Genomic DNA, 21,421 nt, shown 5'->3' on the forward strand with positions numbered 1-21,421 from the left:
GATATTTCTTTTGAAGACAGAATGCTTTGCTGCTTTTCTTTCTCTACCTTGAGAGCTATGAAAACCTTCCATTGATCTACTGCTCACTCTCTGTGGCTGAACCTGTATAATTTGGTTGGTCTTTGCTCTCTTGTTTGAGCTGGAAAATAATTCTAGAGCAGCTAGATTCTCTGTCACTGGATCTCCTTAAACCTGTCAAAACAACATGGAAATTACTGTTGATTATTGACAAACATGCTCCTGATTTCTGTCTTGGAACTAGAATAATCAGCTGAAACCCCAAACCAAGCAAACTGAAGAACTGACCCATGTACTGCCAGGAGCTCTGAAGTACCTTTACACTGGGGAACTCCCAGATGGGGAGGTTGTGCCTGTTGATGTCCAGAAACCACTGAATTGTCAGAGGTTGTGTTCTCTTTAGATCACTGCTACTAGCAGAATCCTTGCAGGGATTTAGAAATAAGGAGTGCTGCTTGCATATGCCTAAATTACCTAAGCTGAGGCAGTTCTCATGCTGTGAGCCCAGACACTGCAGTTAAATGAGAGACTTGTGCTTCTGGGTTGCTGTGAGAAATAATGCATCAGAGTAGCAGCAAGGAACAAGGTTTTATGGTTTTATGTTTCTTCTACTGCCTTCATTATTTCAAAGCAGCAGCATTCCTCGAAACAGAGCTGGTCATCATGTTGCCTTCGATGTATCCGGTAGTGTTTGTCAGATATCACCTTTTTGTTTTGTTTGTAACTAATCTTTAAACAGTTGTGACGATCAGGGAATTAATATTTGCTTTTTTGTGTGAGGGACAAAGATACGCTACTGCCAAATTTGTTATCTGATGACCTCCAGGAACTGTGTGTTATCTTTTGAGCAGAGCATCCTTTTATTTCATATCCTGTTACTTTGTCACATCTGCAGGATCAGTGCCCTGGTTGTGTCCTGCTTCCCGTTATATTCAGGCTGAATTTGCCAATGTCAGTGTAAAACTTTTGATCGCTTTCTTGCCTGTAGCTTTGACACCAGCTTTCCTGGGTCTCTTCTTGCCTGGGTATCTTGTCCTTGCTCTGGAAAGGCCCTGGTGACAGGAGATGAGGAGTTGTGCCTCTGCCTGTTTCCCTGTCATCAGCTAGCAGGAGGAGAGGAGTGCTTTTTGTGATACAGATAATGAAGAATCAAAACCAGTACCCACCGAAATTTGCTGGAGCCATGAGCGCTGAGCAGCTCTGCTGCCGTGTCTGTTTCCTCTTGATCAGCAGTTAAACTGCTCTGCTGGAGCCACGAGCTGGGCACGCTGCTTCTGTCCTCCAGGCCACCTGGTTTCTCCCTTCTCTCTTGTAAGTAGTCTTAAGACATGCCCAGCAGGGTGGTGTTTTCCCTCCCTCCTTTGTTGTGGTGGCTGCCACTGCCAGTGTCTGGAAGGACCTCTGGGAGCCCTTTTGCTGTGTCGTTTGCTGGCTCCAACACCGCTTGAGGCAGTTCCTGTCCCCTCTTCACTCTGAGCTTGCTTCCCCCAGTGTTTACGTGTGGGTGAGTCTGCCAAACGCACACTTCTCACACCCCAGAGATCTTGTAGAGAGAAAATGGGCTTGTCTCTTTTATTTCCTTTCAGTTTTGACCAGCTGGTACTATGATTTATCACCAAAATTAACAGTAGGATCAGTTTGAGAATAGGAATTTCTGATCTCCCACAGTGTTGATGAAGAGTAGGGGAAGGTGTGTAGAGGGAAGGAGTAACAAGCAGGTGGCACGTGTGGGGAGACAGGCTGAGTGCTTCTAATACACAAGGCAAAACAAATGTGGGGCTCTGGGTTCTGAGGTGCTAACAACAGCCAAATGACTGGATTATTTAAAGTACTTTATTTTCTGGTTCACATTATCCTGAACAATGTTTCAGTGTTTCCACACTGGTTGTGAGCATTCCCCCTCCTGTCTTACAAATGGCTGTAATTTATTGTTGGGATCCCATTTGTCTGTGTGACTGATTTCCAGGAAACAGTTGAATGTGCCTGTATCTGGTGGTAGTGATGCCATGAGTGATGTCTCCTGGCCCAGAGCTGCTCACTGTGGCTGGGGGAGGCGCCATGGCAAGGGAAAGCACTGAATAATTTAGCAGTTGCAGCTGCATCCAGCAGTTCTCTCAAATGTCACATGCTTTGTTGTTTTCTTGTTAATTTTTTTATGACTCTACATTTACACTATTTGGTTTTTGGAAAAAACCTTCTGATGCCTGCATTATGGCAACTGTGGCCTACTGCTCAAATTCCCAGCAGAGGGCTGGGAATGGAAGCATCTTGTGGGTGCTGGGGTCTGGGCTGCACCAGAAGCAGCACCAGCGTTTCTCAGCTCAAAGCTCACACCAAAAGCACTTCTGGTTTGGAAAAGAATGTAATGCTATAGTGGTTGCTGGTGGTGTGAGGCTAATTGGGCTTGGAGGCATTGTGTGGGCTTTGGTTTGCCCTTCCTTCCTCCCACCCCTTCTCCTTGCAAAATGTTTAAATGCAGATTTAAGGATCAGTGAAAATCTGATGAGGTAGAGAAAATGAGAAGGCTCTTGTATTTGTGATGGTGATGTTTCACAAGGAGGGGCAAAAAAGGACAGACTTCAAAAGAGATGGTCTTGTGTTACTGTTCTCTCATGCAGGTCTCCAGAGATGATTTTTGAATAAGAGATGAATTTAAATTCAAACAGTGTAGAGCAGGAGAACTGGCCAGACTGAGAGAGGGTTTTTATGCCAGAATTTGTCCTATGATTCTATAGTGAGTGGTGCCCTGCACAATGATCCTGCCCAGGAAGGATCATGAGAGAGATGTTTCATACAGTAAAGGAGGGGAGGAGAATAAGGTCTTTAACCTAAATTGAAGCATGTGAAATGTCCTGTGGCTGAGGCTAAAATCTGTCATCTCCTTCCTGTTAGGAAGTAGAGTGCTGTAAAAGTGTGTGCTTTTCCTGCCTTAGGTTACTGTTGATAGTTTTCCCCAAGAGTGTAATGGAATAAAATGGATAACAGTATTTGCATACCATTCTTCCTCACCTGCTTATCTCTTGTTGCTCATTCAAGCCCTGGTCATGATTTTTCTTCATGGCTTTCAGGTACTACTGGTGGGCGCAGATGTGGCTCTGTGGGGCAGGTGCTGCTGGAACCTCTCCTTTGCCTTTGCTGCTGCCTGCAAGTTCCTGTTAGGATTGTGTGTTTGTGTTAGCACACTCTGCATGTTCTTTCTGTGCCTGCACTGCGTGTTTGTGGAAGCATCATGTGGGTGCCTGGGTAAGCGGATTTTGTCAGCTGTGGTTGGTAACTCAGCTTTCCGTGGGCAAGAACGCCTCCTGATATTTGTAGTACTCATGGCCATGGCAAGCTCATGGAGTGGGGGTGTTTAGCATCTTGCAGATACTGTGCTATCTTCTGGCCTGGGGCCTGCAGGCGCTGACTCCAGGCAGTCCTTGTGTCTGGGTGAAGCTGGTTGGTAGTGTGGGCAGTGCTGGGAGCTTTGGTGGTGGAGCAGAGGGGGTGGAGCGCTGCAGCTGCTCTATAAATATACTTGACAGGCTGAAATCTAGGGACTAAAAGATTGGGTTGCTATGGTGATTGATCTGAATCAGATTACCTGTGGGGCTGTTCTCACAGCATGTGCATGTGTGGTGACTGCGTGATCTTGCATGTACAGCAGGCTGCTTTAGCCAAGGTTTTGGCTGAAGCAGGGAGGAGAGAGGAAGCAACACTGAAGGGCTGACATATGGCAAGGATGGGGAAATCTGTCACTATGGCAACCAGGAACCTGAATCAGTCCAGCTTCACTCCGTGATACTGCAGAAAGGTTCCCATCTGTGTGCCGTGATACTTCTGTTTGTGGAGTAATTCTGGTCATTTTCAGTCTATCTGTCAGCACCCCTGCCCATGCTACTTCCATTTTGCTCTTGACAACTGATGTGGAAGCTAAAGATGCTTGACTGTGTCAGTTCTGTTTTCAGAAGGCAAAGAGAAAATATTACTTAGTAGGAAAGGAAGAAATCTTTTATTTATTATAATTATTGAGAAGGCCTTCAAAATAAGTCTTCTTGTATTGCCAAAACCTGTTTTCCCCATTCATTCTTTAATTTTCTTTTATCTGGTTTGTTCTGTCCTTTCCCTCAAGATTTATTGATAGATGAAAAGTGGAAATAGTTGGGGTGCATCTGCTGTTTTACCTGTAAGCAACTCTTACTGATTGAAGTGATGCATGTGCTCCAGGGCAGATGCTTTTAGAATTTGCCTGCAGTCCTGTTCTCTACTGGGTGATTTCTTATGCTTGGAGCTATCCCCATGGCATTTTGCAGAATCACACCTATGTTATAGGTTAGCCATACTAGATAAATATGTCACTGTCTGTTTAGGTAGACTTGCAATTCAATACTTTTTTTTTTTTTTTTTTTTCCCCTCCAGAGTGCAAGTATCTTCTTAGGAGTCACAGTTTTGGCATGCACTGCTGCCTTGCCAAGGTGCATGGTAACACACAAAGCAGCTGCACCAGTATAGCAAGTCCATCCAGGTCAGATTTTAGAAATTGTTCCATGTTCTGTCAAGTTCTGGAGAATGGGAAGTGTTCTCATCTCTGCTGTTGTCTGTTTCTTGTGTTAGCAGAAACACTGTAGTATCTGGATAATAGCAATAATGAGCTTCTTAGAATGTTGCATATTTTAAAGTATCAAGCTATTTGCAGTGTTTTATATAGTTGTTAAGCAGAGGAAGTGAAAAATGGCTCATGTGAAAAGAATACTGCCTGTCTGCTTCTTTAAAAGTTTAGTACAAGCAAAAATAACATATGCTATACCAGAGATAATGTCTGGCATCATTTGAAACACACTTGAAAGAAGAAGTAACCAAAATTTCAGTGGTAAAGATTCCATAAAGATTATAAAAATGTCTAAAAGCTACCATGAACAGTTCATACTGGGCTTCAAACCATGTTGTTTCCAGTTCAGCAGTGAGTGAAATGTGAGTTCCTGCCCACACAGGTGAGATTGGCTGGTCCTGAGGTACTCACACCTATTTCTCATGGCTTAGCAGATAGGTCAAGGTGTGTGATGTGCGAAAAAGAAACATACATCAGTCCAAAGGTGGGCATTGAAACTCCTGGTCCTATTTGTGTTTGTTTCAGTGCTCAGTTTAGTTCAATTGGCGAGCCTTGAGTTCACAGAAAACAATGCACTAAGGTCAGGCATAGTGGCTATTAGAGCTGAACTCAGTACAGACTGTCTTGGCTGAGAGTAAATAGAAATTCAGGATGTTCCAAGGAAACTAAAAATTTAGTTCTTTTTGGGCGTGACTAGAAATCTGGTTTTTCACAAGGTGAAATTTCAGTGAACCATAATTTATGTGGCTTCTGTCCTATAATTTGTTCTGTCTCCTTCACAATTTCCTCTTTTTTCTCTTACAAATTAATGTCCCATGTATGCTCATTATTCAGTCAGTGTGCAAATTGAATTGTATGATGCTGATTTATATTCTAAAGGTATCCATGCACTGCTGAACTGTGCAGTAGGATCCTTTTACCAGGTAAAAACTGGAGGTAATGAAAGGAGAAGCCTTTCTGGTCCCATTTTAAAGCATGGAAGAATTGTGAGGAAAGCAGGGCTTAGCACCTTCCTGTTGGAAATTAATCTCTTGTCTTCATACCATTTTTGCAAGCAATGATGTAAATACCTGCCAGGCATCATGCAGGTCAGTGTAAGCCTGGACCATCAAAGCTGGGAGCCTCTGTGTGCGGAAAACAACTGCAGGTGAGTGTGGTGAGTTGTCCTTGGCTGGATGCCACTTGTCCACCAAGCCACTCTATCACACCCCTCCTCAGCAGAACAGGGGGAAGAAAATAAGATGGAAAAAAGCTTCTGGGCAAAAGTAAAGGCAGTTTAATAAAGCAAAGATTGCATTCATGGAAGCAAAGAAGCCCAAGAAATTTTATTATCTACTTCCAGAAGCAAGTGCTGTCCAGCCATTTCCTGGGAAGCAGAGCTTCAGTAGGCTTAGTGGTTGCTCCAGATTATAAATGTTTTAAATAATGGATTCTCTGCCCTTCTCCTCTCTCTTAGGTTTTTCCTGAGCAGATGTGGTATGGGATATCCTTCTGGTCAGTTGGGGTCAGCAGTCCTGGCTATGTCCCCTCCCAAGACTTTGCATACTCCCCAGCACTGCTGGGGGGAAGATGTTGGAGGGGCAGCCTTGATGCTGTGCCAGCACTGCTCAGCAGTAGCCAAAATACAGATGTGTTGTCAGCATCTTTCCAGTTACCAGTACACAGCACATCACTGGGAGGGCTGCTGAGGGGAAAATGACCTCCATCTCAGCCAGACACCATACAGTGACACTAGTTGAGTTAACAGTTTGTCGTATCAAAGTTATTCTTAGACTGAATTGCTTTGTTCCTCTAAATTTGTGTCTCTAATGAGAAGACTCCTAACAAAGATTGAGGGCTCCAAGGGATAGATGAAATAGGATAAATGCACAACTCATTAGTCCCAACTCAACTTGAGACTAATGCAGGGCATGGCTCTGACGCAGCCAGGGCATGGCTCTGACACAGTTTAGATGACTCTAAATTGGTAGAAAGTCTGCTGTGGTTCTTTCATGCTGCCCTATCCATTGTGTGCTGTGGTGCTTTTCATGAGTGTGTGTGTTTGTTTATATAGGCTTTTATTTCTGGGAGGACTTTAAATTGCAGAATACCATGCAGATTGTCCTCTAAGAAGTTGTGCTGCAACCTAAAATGTGGGTGTTTGGGGAGTTTTTAAATGCAGAGTAATGCCAATAATAGAAGTGTTTGTTTTTTTGAACACTTTTTTCATGTCATGGTTACTGGTAAGCTGTGGTTTTGTGCTGGTTCTTGCTTTTTGTCTTTGTGCCTAGGCTACAGTGCCAGCTTTTACTAGTGAGTATTGCTGACAGCTGCTACAGTGGGTGGGTAGTGTTAGTTCTCACCAACCCGTTCACCATCCATATAAATGCTTATTTCAATTTTAGTGTTGTATGAGACATAATCTGTTGGTGCAGTATTTTTCTGTGGTGGGCCTTCCCTTCTCTATTTTTCTTCTTTTCTAGAGATGAAATAATAGGAAGTCTCTTCTCAAGTGCTGGTTGAGGATTCAGCCTTCAAAAGGCTGGTTCCAAATGTTTGCAAAGACAAAAGACACTGCACAAGACCTTTTCAGAGAAAGCAATGTAAAGTTAAAGCAGTTTGAGAGAGAGAAGAGGTTTTGACATATCAACCATCTTAGAGTCAAGATAATTTCTTGGTTCAGGTCCAAATTCCAACATAAAAGAGGAAAAAATGAAGTATCTCTTGGTTGTTTGATCTATTTCTGTCCTAATGTACTTAGTCTCTTGCTGGAGTTGCAACACACTGCGACAGTCTCCAAAATCTAGGAGGATGTTTGGAAGGATGATGGGAAATCTCTTAGAAAGAAACTACTTTACCTCTGTATTGCCTGTAGAGGTGCTGTCTGTGGTTCTGTGATCACCTGTGTTCAGTCAAGTCTTCCAGATTCTCTTAATTGCTTTCTCCTACCTTTTCCTTGTGCCTGCACAAGCATTTGTGGGGTCACTTGGTGAACGAAGTAAAAAAAAGTAACCTTGTAAAAACAAAAGCTGGGAGGGAGAAGAAGGGCAGGTGTTAAGTTTGGTCTGTATCAGTTCCACAGTCTGTTTTGCTCTGTAGCTGCACAAACACTTCTGCCAGCACAGGGAACGGAATGATACTGGTCTGAAAGGAAGCTTTTGCCAGATAGGGAGGGGGAGGCAGGACTGGGATGCCTGTTTGTGTTGCCTTATACAGATCATCATCTGTGGTGTCTGAATCCAAGCAGGAGTAGGAAGACGAGTTCCAACAAATGCTGGTGCAATACTCTTCTAAGTGCTGTCATCAGCCGTTGCTAGATCTCTGAAAAAGCCAGAGATTGAATAGAGGAAGGTAAAAAACCTGCACTTGGTTCTAATTCTTCTACCTCCTGCTCCAATCCAACAATAAATTGTCTTCCCAAAAAAGCCTTTGTCCTCTTATGTCTGACTGTAACTGTTGTGTTGTTAAGTATAGCAAATCAGTAAAGGTGGCTCTGGAAGCCCTGGCACATCTGCATCAGTCTGGTCTCCCTGGTACTTGTGTTTAAATAGAAAGCAGAAATCAGAAAGTGCTCAGATCTTATTTTAAAAAATGGACAAAAACTTCAGTGTTTGATGTCAGTGGGTTGTAGCTTCAACCATTCCAGGGTTATTGTAAGCCCTGCATATATTCCATCTACTTGTCTGCTCAGATATTATTGAAATGTCATGATTTCTAAGACCTTCATAATGCATACCTTGCTAACTTCTTTGCAGAGCTGTGGGACATATGTGTAGAGAATTGCAGTCATAAGACAAATGCAGTGTATTTTCTCCACCTTCACTGAGGTGTTGGGTAGCCTCTGTTTTTGAGGAAAAGCATCTTTGGTTACCACTAAGTAGCAGAATTTCCTCGAATTCGTACTTCTAGGTATGCCCCTGTCTGTGACTGAGCAGTTTGTTCTGTAAAGAGTTCTGGGGAAAGCCATTTGGAAAGAAAACAGATAAAGTAGTTCTTCAAAATGGAGACAAAAAGGACCACTTGATATCCCAACTTCATCTTGTTCCTCTTAAGTTCTTCTGTGCCAAGATATTTGCAGAATATCAAGGATCAAGAGCTTTTCTAGGACAGATTCTACAATGTTTTCAATAATGTCATTAAAATGTAGAAACAGAAACTTTGCTTCCTGTGTCTGTATTTTCTCTGTTGTTCAGAGAAGATAATTTACAACAATATTGCTGCTCAGAGAAGATAATTCATACTGCTGTTACTTAGGACTCTGCAGTAACTGTAGTTGAGGATCTACTAAAAACATGCCACAGTTTCACAAAATGTGGGATTTTTTATGTGTGAAGCTTTAAGTTTCTTTCAGTTTATTACTCTTTTAATAGTACCTACTGACTAGTATGATTTTCCTTTTTTATAAATTGCATATGTGCTTTTTTGTTCTTACTGTTGTAATGTTTTTGTGTTCTTACTGCTGTTTGGAGGGCTAATGAATAAAACTTCCCTGCTGTGTATGTGATATGTTTACATCCTGCCTGAGGATATAAACATGAACTGAAATGGAAACCTTATTCTGAATATGTCCCAGAAAGCAATCAATTAAGCTTTTAATGTAAAATAACTCTTATTAAAAAATCCATTGGAATACTTAGTAAACTTCTAGAATACTCTGAGCATCTCCGATTTTTTGGGTTTCTGAGACCTTTCAGTTTCAGGAAGTTTCTGTTTTCAGGTTGGTTTCAAACATTGTAGGGAACACTGTAATGTGGAACTGTATTCCTTTTTAAAATTTTTTTTTCTCCCTGTTCTTTCCTGAATTCTGTGAACTAGGAATGGTGGGATTGGAAAGAATTATTTTCTGGATATCTATTAAGCATAATTATTGACAAGTAATAATGCTGCAGTATAATCTCAGTTTTACCAAGAAGATCTTTCTATCATAAAGTACTCAGAGAAATTTGCTGCAGGAGGCATGGGTATCAAGAGTAAGGAGTGAAGTTAAACAAGATAAATGGAACTGAATGAAGTGAAAAACCCAGTATGCTTTACAAGATGCACTTTAGTTATTGTAAACTGCAATTCTGTAGAACTGCAGTTCTGTATCTGCACAGAAAAAGTGTTAGATCACAGTCTTTGGGAATTGTGGAGATCATTCCTGCCTGCTGGCCGCCATTTGCAGGTTTGGGATGGTAGGATGCATTTTATCAAATTGGATTTCTGGTGTTACCCCTTCTTTAGTTCTGTTTATTCCACAGCTAATGTTCAGGTTGTGGTTTTTTTCCTTCAATCTTGCCAGTTGAAGCTCCCCTCCCAAGCATTCTTGAGATCTTATGGATTTGCCTAAGCAACACACAAACCATGTAATGAGTAGCTCTTTGGCCGTGGTAGGCAGCTTTATTGGTCTGTGTTCTCCCTTAGAACAGAATGATAGCATCATTTACCTTGGAAAAGACCTCTAAGATGACTGACTCCAACCATTAATTCTTGAGATACGCTTGTACTTTCTTGTGTGTTTTTCATCTCTCTGCTTTTGTGGGCCCATGGCTGTGTTTTTATACTCATGAAGACAGAGATTGTGGATGACCATGACTGCACCGAACATTGAGGCTTTTTGGGAGTATAATTAAGGTCATTAAGTTGCTTGTATGTATTGGATGTTCCTGGTTGTGCTTTTGACACTCTTGCTTTTCTTGGTTATAGATTGGACTTGGCAGACAGTTCCAAGCAGATTCTGTTCCCCAAGGCAGCGATCACGGCTGATGGGATAGCTGACCACTGGATCAATGAACAGGAATTCCTTGAGATGACATAGGGAGGGGCATCGAGGACAATGGTGCAGAAAAAGAAAATCTGCTCTCGGCTACTTGACTATCTTGTGATCATTGGAGCCAGGTAATGTGAAACAGTCTCAGCAGAGCTTTTGCTTGGGCAGTAGAGTGGGGATAAATAGCCTTGCATCCACTGATGAAGCCTTCCTGATGCTCAGGAAGTGCTGTCTGAAATGTGTGCAGAATGCTCCCCTAAGGGGAGCACCTACTTGAGCCAGGGCACTTCTTTAAAGATACTAGTGTAGTCAGAGTTTTTTAACTTGTGGTCTTTAGACTTTTCAAGGGTCTGCAGAGAGTGACTAATTTAACTATCACTCTCTGGTAGTCTGTGTGTCTGAACTTTGCTTCTACTGGCATCAGGACAGAGGGATTCACAAATTGAAAACACTGAAAGCTAAATACAAGTAAAGTACAAGTTTTCTACTACTTTTATTACTAGTAATGTGCTAGTAGTAGAATAGTACTACTTTTCTAGCTTTGGAAATGTAGTCTATAAACTCAGTTTTAAAAAAAATCTGAAACTTGCTTTACTTGACCGTTTCTCCCTCTAATACTTATTTATCCTCACAGAAATTACATGAATACTTTCTGGTTTTAAAGTCTTATTAATAGATAAAATTTACTTAAATATTTACTTAAAAATTTACTTAAATAGATAATATTTACTTAAAGCACATATGAAATGCAGGGTCGATGTGTTCTATTTGTCAAACATAGAGGTACTCAAGAAATGTTATTCTTTCCTTATTCAAAGTTTATGCAGCAGCTTTCTGCAAATTCTATGTAATGGGTTTATCCCAAAGTCTATTTTGCTTTCATTTCTAAATATCAGTGGTTCATGTGCATCGGCCTGTTGCTGTACCTCTTGCTTTCTTTTCAGAATACTTTGAATGCAATATTTAAATAGGCTGAGTGGAGGAAATTACGTAATCCTGACTAATAGTTATTTTATTATTGCATTTTACGGACTGAATACTATCATAGTTAAATATTTCTTACTGTCTGTAGAAAAACAACCAAATTTTCTATGTGTGTGTCACCAGCTAGGAAGAGGAGGGAGAAATGTTAGCTGCCTCCGTGAAGCTTATAGTGTCTGATGTTCTCACTTAGAAATTTGCTACTATCACTTCTGGACTCCTACAGTTCTCTTGCTTTTTGCCAGCCTGTGCTGGTTAGGCTGCTACTGCTGTCTTGTTTGGCACTTTGGCAAATGCCTGTGATGAAAGATGGAGCTGACTGAAACAGCCTCTCCTACAAAGCCCTTAGGAGCTCCATGTGGCCTTTATTGTTACATCTTGTTATCCACTGTGCACAAACAGCAATACTTCTTGGAACTGTTGGGTTCAAACTTTCTCAATGTCTGAGAAAACTCTGTCCTTGTAGCTAATATTACAGCAAAGGCACGAAGTAGTGATACATGCACTCGTACTTTGTTGATGTCATTTTTTGGACCATTTGCTGCCAAATAGACTTTCTAAATAGTAGCAGCATTATTTGACATTTCTTTTTCAGGAGATGATGCATTAGTTGTGTCCATTAACATATAAAAGCATTTTAGTGTTTCTCTTTTTTTCATGCAGTATTTCGGTATCTAACTTTACAGGCAGTATAAGTCTTGTTACCAATTTTATTATGAAAACATATTTATTTGTTTTAAATAAAATATTAGTTTGGAAGAATTACTCAGCAGAGCTATTTACACCAGTGATTTTCTTTTATAAATTGTGAGCATTCTATTACTACTTGCTTGAATTTTTTCACATCTCTTATATGAGAAAAGCAAGTGTCATTTGTATTTTGAAATAGGCAAAAGCCTAATATCTTGAAAGAATCTAGTGGAAAATCAGGAAACAACAGTTTTGCCTTTCTGTCTTCATGTTTCTGTGGTGATTTGTAGTCCAAAGATTAGTGAGTCTCAGTGGTAAATAGCTGTGCATATTACCATGCAGTTTTTATATAAATTACACTTTAAATCCCAATCTGAAAATCAAACACATATGTTTGTGTGGCTGCTAGAACTTTTTCATGAAAGTGGTTTTAGGATGAGGTCCTTATCCCTCCATTGTTCATCTGAGTTCTTTCCTTGTAAATTCTTGCTTTCCCAGTTAGGAATTGATACTGGATTTCTCATTTAATTTTTCATCTTGTTCATAAATGGCTGAAATCTAGGAGCTTTTCTCTGACTATGTATTTGGGAAGGGACAATGTGTTTCCTACTGAAATGTTGCCCAGAGGCCTGTGCAGTTAAACTAATTTTGAAAATCAAAGTCAGAGCAACATGACAATACAGTGTTCTCCTGGGAACAACATATTCCTGGAAGGCCTTTTTCTGATCAGATTTGAACAGGCTCCTTGCTAATGACTGTGCAGACTTAAACTTCTTTACTGAACCTTTCTGCCATGTGCTAGTGAGTGAGGTTTGCGGCTAGTGACTGAGAAGCTGCGCTTTCCATGGACAGTAGGGAAGAGAGGGAACAAAGATGAAGCTGAGTCCACAGGCTCCTGGCACATTAGTAGGAAGTTCCCAAAAATATTTATTATTGGTCAGCTATGTATGTGGATTTTTTGTTTGCTTCTTTTGTAGGCATCCAAGCAGCGACAGCGTTGCTCAGACTCCTGAGCTGCTGCGGCGTTACCCTCTGGAAGACCACGCAGACTTTCCCCTCCCGCCTGACGTCGTGTTCTTCTGCCAGCCTGAAGGATGCCTGAGCGTGCGGCAGAAGCGCATGAGCTTCCGCGATGACACTTCCTTCGTGTTCACCCTCACGGACAAGGACACGGGAGTCACCCGCTATGGAATCTGCGTCAACTTCTACCGCTCCTTCCAGAAGCGAGTACCCAAGGAGAAGGGAGAGGGCACGGGGGCACATCGAGCTCGAGAGGGACAGAAGATCCCTAAATCTGGGGATGCATCAGCACCCCAGGAGGAAGCGGGCACTGAGAGTTCAGAGAGCGGATCTTCGCTGCAGGCCCCCAGTGTGGAGTCTACCCCTGACGTGAATCGATCCCCGCGCAGCAAGCGCCTGGCCAAAGGCAGCCATCGCTCTCGGAACAGCACTCTGACTTCTCTGTGCATCCTTAGCCATTATCCCTTCTTTTCCACCTTCCGTGAGTGTCTGTACACCCTCAAGAGACTTGTGGACTGCTGTAGTGAGAGACTGTTGGGCAAGAAGTTGGGCATTCCGCGTGGGGTACAGAGGTATGTTGAGAGGGAAGCACTTTTTCATCCTACTGTTTGTGTTCAGTGCTGCAGTTTATTTACACAGTAAATTGTGGCTGCAGATGTGGTTGCAGAAGCAGCCAAACACCAAGGGTTGGCCTTTTTCACTGTTTTAACCGAGGTTCACAGTAGGAAAAGGAAATTTTTATAACAATTTCCTTAAAACTTCTCTCTCTGATTCTGTAATTTGGTATGATTTTAATTTTTGATGCACCTAAGGAGGCAGTACCCTTCTGAGGACTGAAGCTGAGTGCTTATGCTGCTACTGTTGCTTTGGCATTTAAGCTCTGTGGCAGTATATGTCAGGACTGATTCTCTGGGAAATAAGAAGCAGCCAAGAAATAACAGAGAGAATTTCTTCTTGGGGTAGGAGGGAAATTATGAAAATGTGCTTAACAAGCTTGTGAAACAGTCTGAACTTCAGCGTGGGAGAGAAAAGACTAGAGAAGCAGGATCAGCTGAAATAGGTCAAAGTACAATATTTGAAGGAGAGTGGGAGGAGAGGTAGAAAACAAAGTAGTTGTCTAGGAAACATGGGAATGGTTGTTGGTAACAACAAATTGGCAGGAACTTGGTGTATATTTAATGTAATGTAGGAATCGTAACGTATCTGCTGTTGTAGTGTTGAGTATGTAACAGAAGCTGTTGCATTGAAGGGTATGGAAGGGACAATGTCTTTATGTATTTCAGCCAAGGATGTGTATCTGTGCTACTGTGCCTGACTCTTTCATTCTGGGATGGTGTTTTCCTTTCCAATGTGCTAACTGAATAGAAAAAGTATGAAATTAATCTCTGGAGAAGCAGGGGATTATCTCAACAGTTTGAGGGACAGGACTGTGAGATAGTACATAATGTGAGTTAAGTAGCTTGGTACACTCCAAATTAAACTTGTCAAAAGCAAAAAATGACATGATTATAATTATTATAATTTTTGTCTTTATAAGCTCTTTACATTTTGCATGAAATGGAAATGTGTCCCATTTATAGAGCAGTGGCCTACTTCTTGGGCTACTGCCCTGGAATAGTTCTAGGAGACTGTTCTGGGCTAGTATGACTGCATTAGCAGATTTATCACTTGAACCCATGGATGGAAAATAAATTATTTCGTCAGAGCAAAACTTCTCCCCCCAATGGAAGTATGTGCTAAGGAATGTTCTTCTGTCACTTGGTTTAGCCTGATAATTATTGAGGAAAAAGCACCCCACTGAATTTCATGATTTTCCTCAATTTGGTGTTTGAATGACATGTGGTATTTGAAAAATTTGCTCTTATTGGGCATAATTCTTAAAGAGAATAATTAAGTGATAGATGAGGATAGCAAGAGATAGAATATTGAGCATACATCCCTGGGAAAAGTAAAGCAGCAGGTTTGAATTACCATGTGGTTTTCTAGTGGTGACCTGGAAAAGTAGAATAGTTTTGGAGTGGTGGCAGAATAAAGGTGAAACTGAACCCATACAGCTGGCAAAAGTGGAGCACATCTCTTAGCAGCCTAATGTCTTATGCATGACAAGTAGCTGAAGGAAGAGTGGAGGATGAAAAGCATCACAGTTCCTGAGAGGTGTATCATGTACTTAGTGTAATCTCAAATTGCCCTTATTTTGACCCATCCAAATTTCTCTAATTATTCTGTCTTTGTGAAGCCTCCAGTGTTATAATCTTTTTTTCCTTTTCATTATTTTTTTTAAAGTTGTGAACTGTAAGATAGAACCTCCAGTTTGAACCCATAGCTTTCTAGGGGATCAGTTCCAGTAACTCAAGATATTTATCAGGCTGCAGTTATTTGGAGAATGAATACAGAAAGTTTGCAGCCTTCACTGTGCTACAGGGTAAAGGGCTGAAGTGGACAAGACTCTGTGCTTCCCTTGTCAGACCCAGGTTTGAATTGTGAAGCTCTGAAGGCCATGAGCAAATGCTGTACATGCTTTTTGGCCAGCCTGTCTGTGAGCTGATTGCCAGCTTAGGGTGTGGAGAACTTGCTGCTTGTTTTGCTAAGGTACCTAAATGTTTTCTACGCAGCTTTCAGAGATTTAGCTGAAATAGATCCATTTTTCCCATGGGTTATTCAGCTCTTAAGAATGATACATTGCAATTTAGGACAGAGTGATGAAGGGTATTTTATCATGCTAAAACATCTGGGAGATCTTGGATGTGGCATATTTTTATTATCTCACATTTAATTCCTATTCTTGCAAAGGTTTGTAGGCTGCTAGAAGGAGAGTCCTGCAGTCAGTGTGCTACAGTTCTGGTTGAGATAGGAGAGTATCCTGTGTGCCCACTGAATTTCAAGCGTGAGGGTGATCAGAGTTCTTCAGAGATCTGGACCTGACTGAATCCTTTAAACGTGTGAATGAAGTCTGAAGTGACATCCTTGTGTTGATTCCTGCCACAGAAAGATTTATTCTTCCTCACATTGTGGGTTGTGTCAGTATGAATGCCTATCTTCCATTCCTTTGTGTGATCAAAGGTTTGTTAGTTACCTCTTTTAATCCTTGGTGGATCTCCCCTTTCTCTGGAAGAATCTTGCAGAATGGCTGTCAAGTGAAGTTCTTGGAGTGTTAACCTTGGCGTTCTCCCTGTCCAGGGACACAATGTGGCGGATTTTCACAGGCTCCCTGCTGGTGGAAGAGAAGTCCAGCGCCTTGCTTCACGACCTGCGGGAAATTGAGGCGTGGATATACCGGCTGCTGCGCTCCCCCATGCCTGTTGCTGGGCAGAAGCGGGTGGACGTGGAAGTCTTGCCACACGAGCTGCAGCCAGCTTTGACCTTTGCTCTTCCTGATCCATCCCGCTTCACTTTGGTGGATTTTCCATTACATCTGCCTTTGGAATTATTGGGAGTGGATGCCTGCCTGCAGGTGCTGACCTGCATCCTTCTGGAGCACAAGGTAAGAAGGGAAGATCATTGATCTTTGATAATTATGTAGGAAGTTCTGCCCTCTTCGAAACCAGGCTAGGCTGGATGTGTAGAACAGCTGTCTCTCTGCACTGCCTGGAATTAATTTTGTCTGTGGAGGATGAGGGGAATAAATAGCTCCTTCTGAGGTTCCTGTTTTGAAAAGTTCTGTTCCTATTCAAAAAAACACCCAAAGCTTGTTTTCAGACAGATTAGTGGAGGGTTACCCAGTTCACAACCATTGAATTTCAGTCTGCGGAGATCACAAAATCTGTGGTCTTTGTATACACCTGAAGGCAGTATTAGAAGGGAATGGTTGCTGCAGTGCTAATGGGAGTTTCTTTGGTTGCAGGTTGTATTGCAGTCCCGAGATTATAATGCACTTTCCATGTCAGTGATGGCCTTTGTGGCCATGATCTACCCACTGGAGTACATGTTCCCAGTGATCCCTCTGCTTCCCACCTGCATGGCCTCTGCAGAACAGGTACATATTTTTCCTTTATTGATCTTTCACAAAATATGTTTCTGTGATGTCTAAAATTCATATACTTGTAGTCCTTTTTTCATTCACCATCTTTTCAGAGATTGTATCAAAGTCTACCTTGCAAAGAACATTGCTTGAGTGTGACTATTTAAATCATAGGTAACACCATTTATATAGGATATCTTCAGAGCACACTCAGTGAATAGAATGATTCAAAGCAGTAATTCACAAACAGTGAACTGAACGACCATAGATCAACAATATTATTATGATATTTACCCCCTTCCCCCTCTAAACTGAGTATTAAAATTTGTTGAGGAGGGTCCAGAGTAATATTTAAGGATGCTTTTGAGGGCTCTTTAATTCAGAGTTCAGAAACTATTGCCTGCAGTCTCCGAAATATGAAGTGGTGTTTAGCTTCAGCTGGGAGCCTGGGTTTTTCCAATAGTCAGTTCTTTGCAGGAGCTCATTATTCTGCTTGGAAAGATAGAATTTAAGCCATCTTACTACTTCAGTGCTATCCTGCAATTGATGCTGTAGATCTATTCTTCTGCCACTCTTTGGAGGGGACCAACAATTCTAGATTAAAAGAATAAATTAGCCTCCCAAGCCACTGGTCTCAAGCTGCTATGTGCCTAGTTGATTTAAACCTCTTTCCTCTCTTTATTGCCTTGTCAGAAGCAACCTGAATTTGCCCATAAGTTTTCCACATACATCTGAAAAAAATGTGTCTATCTTGTACTTCTTAGAGATGTTATTATTTTGAAACCGAACTACCACTATGAGCATAAGGGTAAAGTCCTTGTATGTGCCTATTTACAATGGCACAGATTCAGTTTGAGCTGAGGATGTATTCTTCCATGACTTCCTGCTTTTCAACTTAGGCTCTTACTCTGAACATTTTTTTTTGGACCATGATAGACGCAGCAAGCTGTTTGCAAAGAGCTGTGTAGCCATATAAATTATGTCCTGGGTGGCAGTGGGACATGAAACATAGGAGATGGAAATGTGTTTTTTCCTATATGAAAATTGAGGCTTTATGAGTTGGAGCTTTTGTTCTTTTTTTTCTTTTTCTTTCTTTTTTTTTTAATGCTTCCATTGTATGGTATTAATTACTTATTTCTCAATGCATTTGGTGTTGTCTACTCTGCTATAAACATACTGTAGTCAATAAATAAATATTTGGGAAGAACATGGTGATATCACATGCATATCTTGTCCTTAGTAAAGTCTGTTTTTCTCTCAGTTGCTTCTAGCCCCTACACCTTATATCATCGGTGTTCCAGCAAGTTTCTTCCTTTACAAGCTGGATTTTAAAATGCCTGATGATGTATGGCTTATTGACCTGGACACCAATAGGGTAAGTGGCACCCATAAGAAGTTATGGCTTTGTTTCCAGGAGCTGTGTACTGTCACAGTGTACCCACTGAGAATTCAGTAATGCCTGGCGTCAGTCTGCCTTTGCCACTCCCATCTTAAACTTTAGGATTCCATTCCTTGTTGTGTCTCAAGGTCCCCATGTCTTTTGCATTAGGCATCCTTTTTCAGTTAATTGACCTGGCTATATCATTAGTAGGTGAATCCTCAAGCAAATGGTAGAACTTTCTTCTTGACTAATTGTCATACTGGCTTATAGCCCTACTTAAGAAACTCAGTCTGTTAAGAACCTTCCCACAGGTTGTCATGGTTCAAGTGGGGCTATGTATCTCACTTTCTACAAGGGTATGAGCAAGGCTAATTCAAGGAAAATGTGAATAACATCATCGACTTGATGGAAAGTGTGGGTTGATTCAAATTTCTTGGTTTCCTGGTAAATTATAAAGTAACTCCGTTGTTTATTATATTGTAAACAAGAACAAGCTTAAAGAAGTGAAGAGCAGGTGTCTGTCTGAGACTGTGAAGTTTTTTATTTCTTATTTTACTTTTGTGTCTTTTATTCCTCGGTGTCTGGAGTGCTGGAGATTCTGGGGATTCTGTTTTGGAAATGACTACAGCTGGGGAATTTTTAGTCTGTTCTTGTGCTTAATTCCAGGTAATTGTTCCCACAAATGCAGAATCTTTGCCAGCCCTGCCAGAACCAGAAGCTTCAGAGCTGAAAAAGCATCTGAAACAGGTAATATGCACTTTGGGGAAAGGACTCAGATGCAGCAGAATGTAGCATATGTAGTGTTGCCCAGTCTTCTGCTAGAGTGGATAAGAATGCGAGTCAGTGAATGTAAAGCTGAAATGTCCCTGTACACAACAGGTGGTTTCTTATTTGTTGTTTGAGGCCAACTTGTTTCCAGTCGATGCAGAAAGTTCCAAATTCCTCCTTTATGTTTGCCATGTGGGTTTTAAACTCTGACTTGATCCATCAAGCTATGATCATCTTTGTTTCCCCTCCATTCACAGATCTGTGTGTGAAGTGTCAGTCTCTCCTCTCAGGTCCTGCTAAGCCATTAATCAGCTTGGGTCATCCTGGCTGATCGTGTCAAGCAGGTTTTATCTCTTTATTTCTGTTTTCCTTATGCACGCTGCATGCAGTATCTAAAGGTAAAGTGTGTTATTAATGTGATGAGGTTTGCTCTTTCTCTTTCCTCATAGACCAGGAGAGCAAAGTGTGTAACCTCTCTGATATCCCAGTACCTGCTGTCAGCACAGATGGAAGTGATGTATTGCCTGGAGTTTTGTTAGATCAACCTTCCCCCCACTGCTGCCTCACCCCCTTGCAATTTCAGGCACTATTTAGCAAAACTTTCTCCCTAGTGCAAAGGTAAACTCAAGTATCAGAAGAACAAATTGCAGTTTTTTTGAAGACATATTTAAAATTCTCTCAGTGTTCACCCAAATTCAGCTTACATTCCCTGTGTATTCCTATGGACATTGTTATTAAGGTTTTGTCATTGGCAAAGGAGTGCTGCTGATACAAAGCAGACAAATTGTGGCCCACATTACTAAGGTTAACACTTCTGTGTGCATTTGGTTCTTAGAGTCAATAACTGAATTCCAGGATATCTGCTTTGAAACTGCTGTAGAAAGTTCTTAGCTGCATCATTAAGGACAACAGGCTTGCCTGTTTCCAAAGTGGCCAGATATGAATGTTTGGGGGTGGGGCAGTTACACCTCTTTCCCAAGGTGTGTCTATTTTGTGGTCCGTTTCATTTTCCTCTCATTTGTGATATTTGGTAGTAATAGATATTTTTTTTCCTTCCATCTGTTTCTCTGTGCTCATGTGTTCGTCTTGGCTCTGATGGGCTGCTGTGGTGTTATCATATGATCTTCCATCTTGCCTCCAGTGTCTGGTTAGCATGACTGCAATCACTCAGAAACAGCTGCTCACTCCTGACAACAAGGTTCTTTATTTTATTCTTTTCCCCTCAATTTTCCATTTTACCCTTTTCCTTTGGAGGTTTTTTTTTTGTTGTTTTGTTTGTTTCTTTGCTTTGGTTTTATATATTTATTTATTTATTAAGTGAAAGGATGAAGCCTCAGTGGCAAATGGGAAAAATGAGGAAGATTTAGGATAGATCTGGGTGTCCAGGATGGATTCTCCACTTGTGCTGCTCCTTGATGATTTTATGAGGGTTGAAGTGGTATCTTTATGGGAAGATGAAGGCTTCAGTCCAATGGAAAGTGGAGGTTTTCAGGGATAAAGCAGGTGTTTGTGTAGAGATGTCTCCACATTTTCCTGGAATATCAAATTACTGGTTGAATAGCCACCTTTAAGGGCAAGTTTCAAGGCCTCTAATTCCCAAGATGTATTCAAATTACACATGGAAATAACTTTACAAGCAGTAGAGTTATGCAGTGCCATACTACTAGTGGTCCAGTTAGGACTATCTATTTTCATGTCATGAATGATCTAGCAAAGTGGAATTCTGTTCTACTCCTTGACTGGCTCCAGGACAATTTCAGCATTGAGGAGATCATTTTGACAATCAGCGTAAAGGAGGGGCTGGAGATACTTGTTGACTCAGTGTGGAGGTGGTTTAAGAGGAATTAATGGAGCATGCATAATTGTTGCAATTGCCTAGAGGGCAGGGTAGCTCTGATCATTTGTTCCTTAAATAACTGTTCTTGCTGAATGTGTGCATAATGTCCTTCAATAGGCCCTGGCCAGCATGAGCCTGAATACTCAGCCAATTCTTAATCTAGAGAAGTTTCATGAGGGGCAGGAGGTGCCCCTGCTGCTGGGAAGACCACAGAATGATTTGCAGTCTACTCCGTCCACAGAATTCAACCCTTTGATCTATGGAAATGATGTGGACTCTGTTGATGTGGCTACCAGGTGAGGCTTAACAGGAAGGTGGCATTGAGTCTTCATAAAAGTTTGCACTTGAGGGCAGCACAAACATTTCCGTGGGTGAAACAGCATCTGTCAGGTACTACTGTATTCTCCTTGACATCCTGTGGGGAAAAAGAGCAGTAATTACAGTGTTTATCT

The 21,421-nt window shown here is 41.5% G+C and overlaps 1 protein-coding gene across 24 annotated transcripts in view; it reads left to right on the forward strand.

Annotated features, from left to right (window-relative positions):
- Nucleotides 1-4,440: 4,440 nt before the first annotated feature.
- MADD (MAP kinase activating death domain) overlaps nt 4,441-21,421 on the forward strand; it is a 60,605-nt gene continuing 43,624 nt past the window's right edge. For 7 of the 24 annotated variants that reach the window (XM_031055711.1, XM_031055715.1, XM_031055707.1 and 4 more), the window contains exons 1-9: nt 4,444-4,522; nt 10,271-10,462; nt 12,983-13,597; nt 16,203-16,506; nt 16,867-16,998; nt 18,245-18,358; nt 19,031-19,111; nt 20,274-20,330; nt 21,087-21,265. In XM_031055711.1, coding sequence (XP_030911571.1) covers nt 10,401-10,462; nt 12,983-13,597; nt 16,203-16,506; nt 16,867-16,998; nt 18,245-18,358; nt 19,031-19,111; nt 20,274-20,330; nt 21,087-21,265 — 1,544 coding nt within the window. In that variant the 5' untranslated portion in view covers nt 4,444-4,522; nt 10,271-10,400. Of the gene's footprint in view, nt 4,523-10,270; nt 10,463-12,982; nt 13,598-16,202; nt 16,507-16,866; nt 16,999-18,244; nt 18,359-19,030; nt 19,112-20,273; nt 20,331-21,086; nt 21,266-21,421 lie in introns of all 24 variants that reach the window. The other 17 variants (XM_031055702.1, XM_031055712.1, XM_031055708.1 and 14 more) reach the window with 8 other exon arrangements.

Source organism: Geospiza fortis, unplaced genomic scaffold (genome assembly GCF_000277835.1).
Source record: "Geospiza fortis unplaced genomic scaffold, GeoFor_1.0 scaffold66, whole genome shotgun sequence".
NCBI lineage: Eukaryota > Metazoa > Chordata > Aves > Passeriformes > Thraupidae > Geospiza > Geospiza fortis.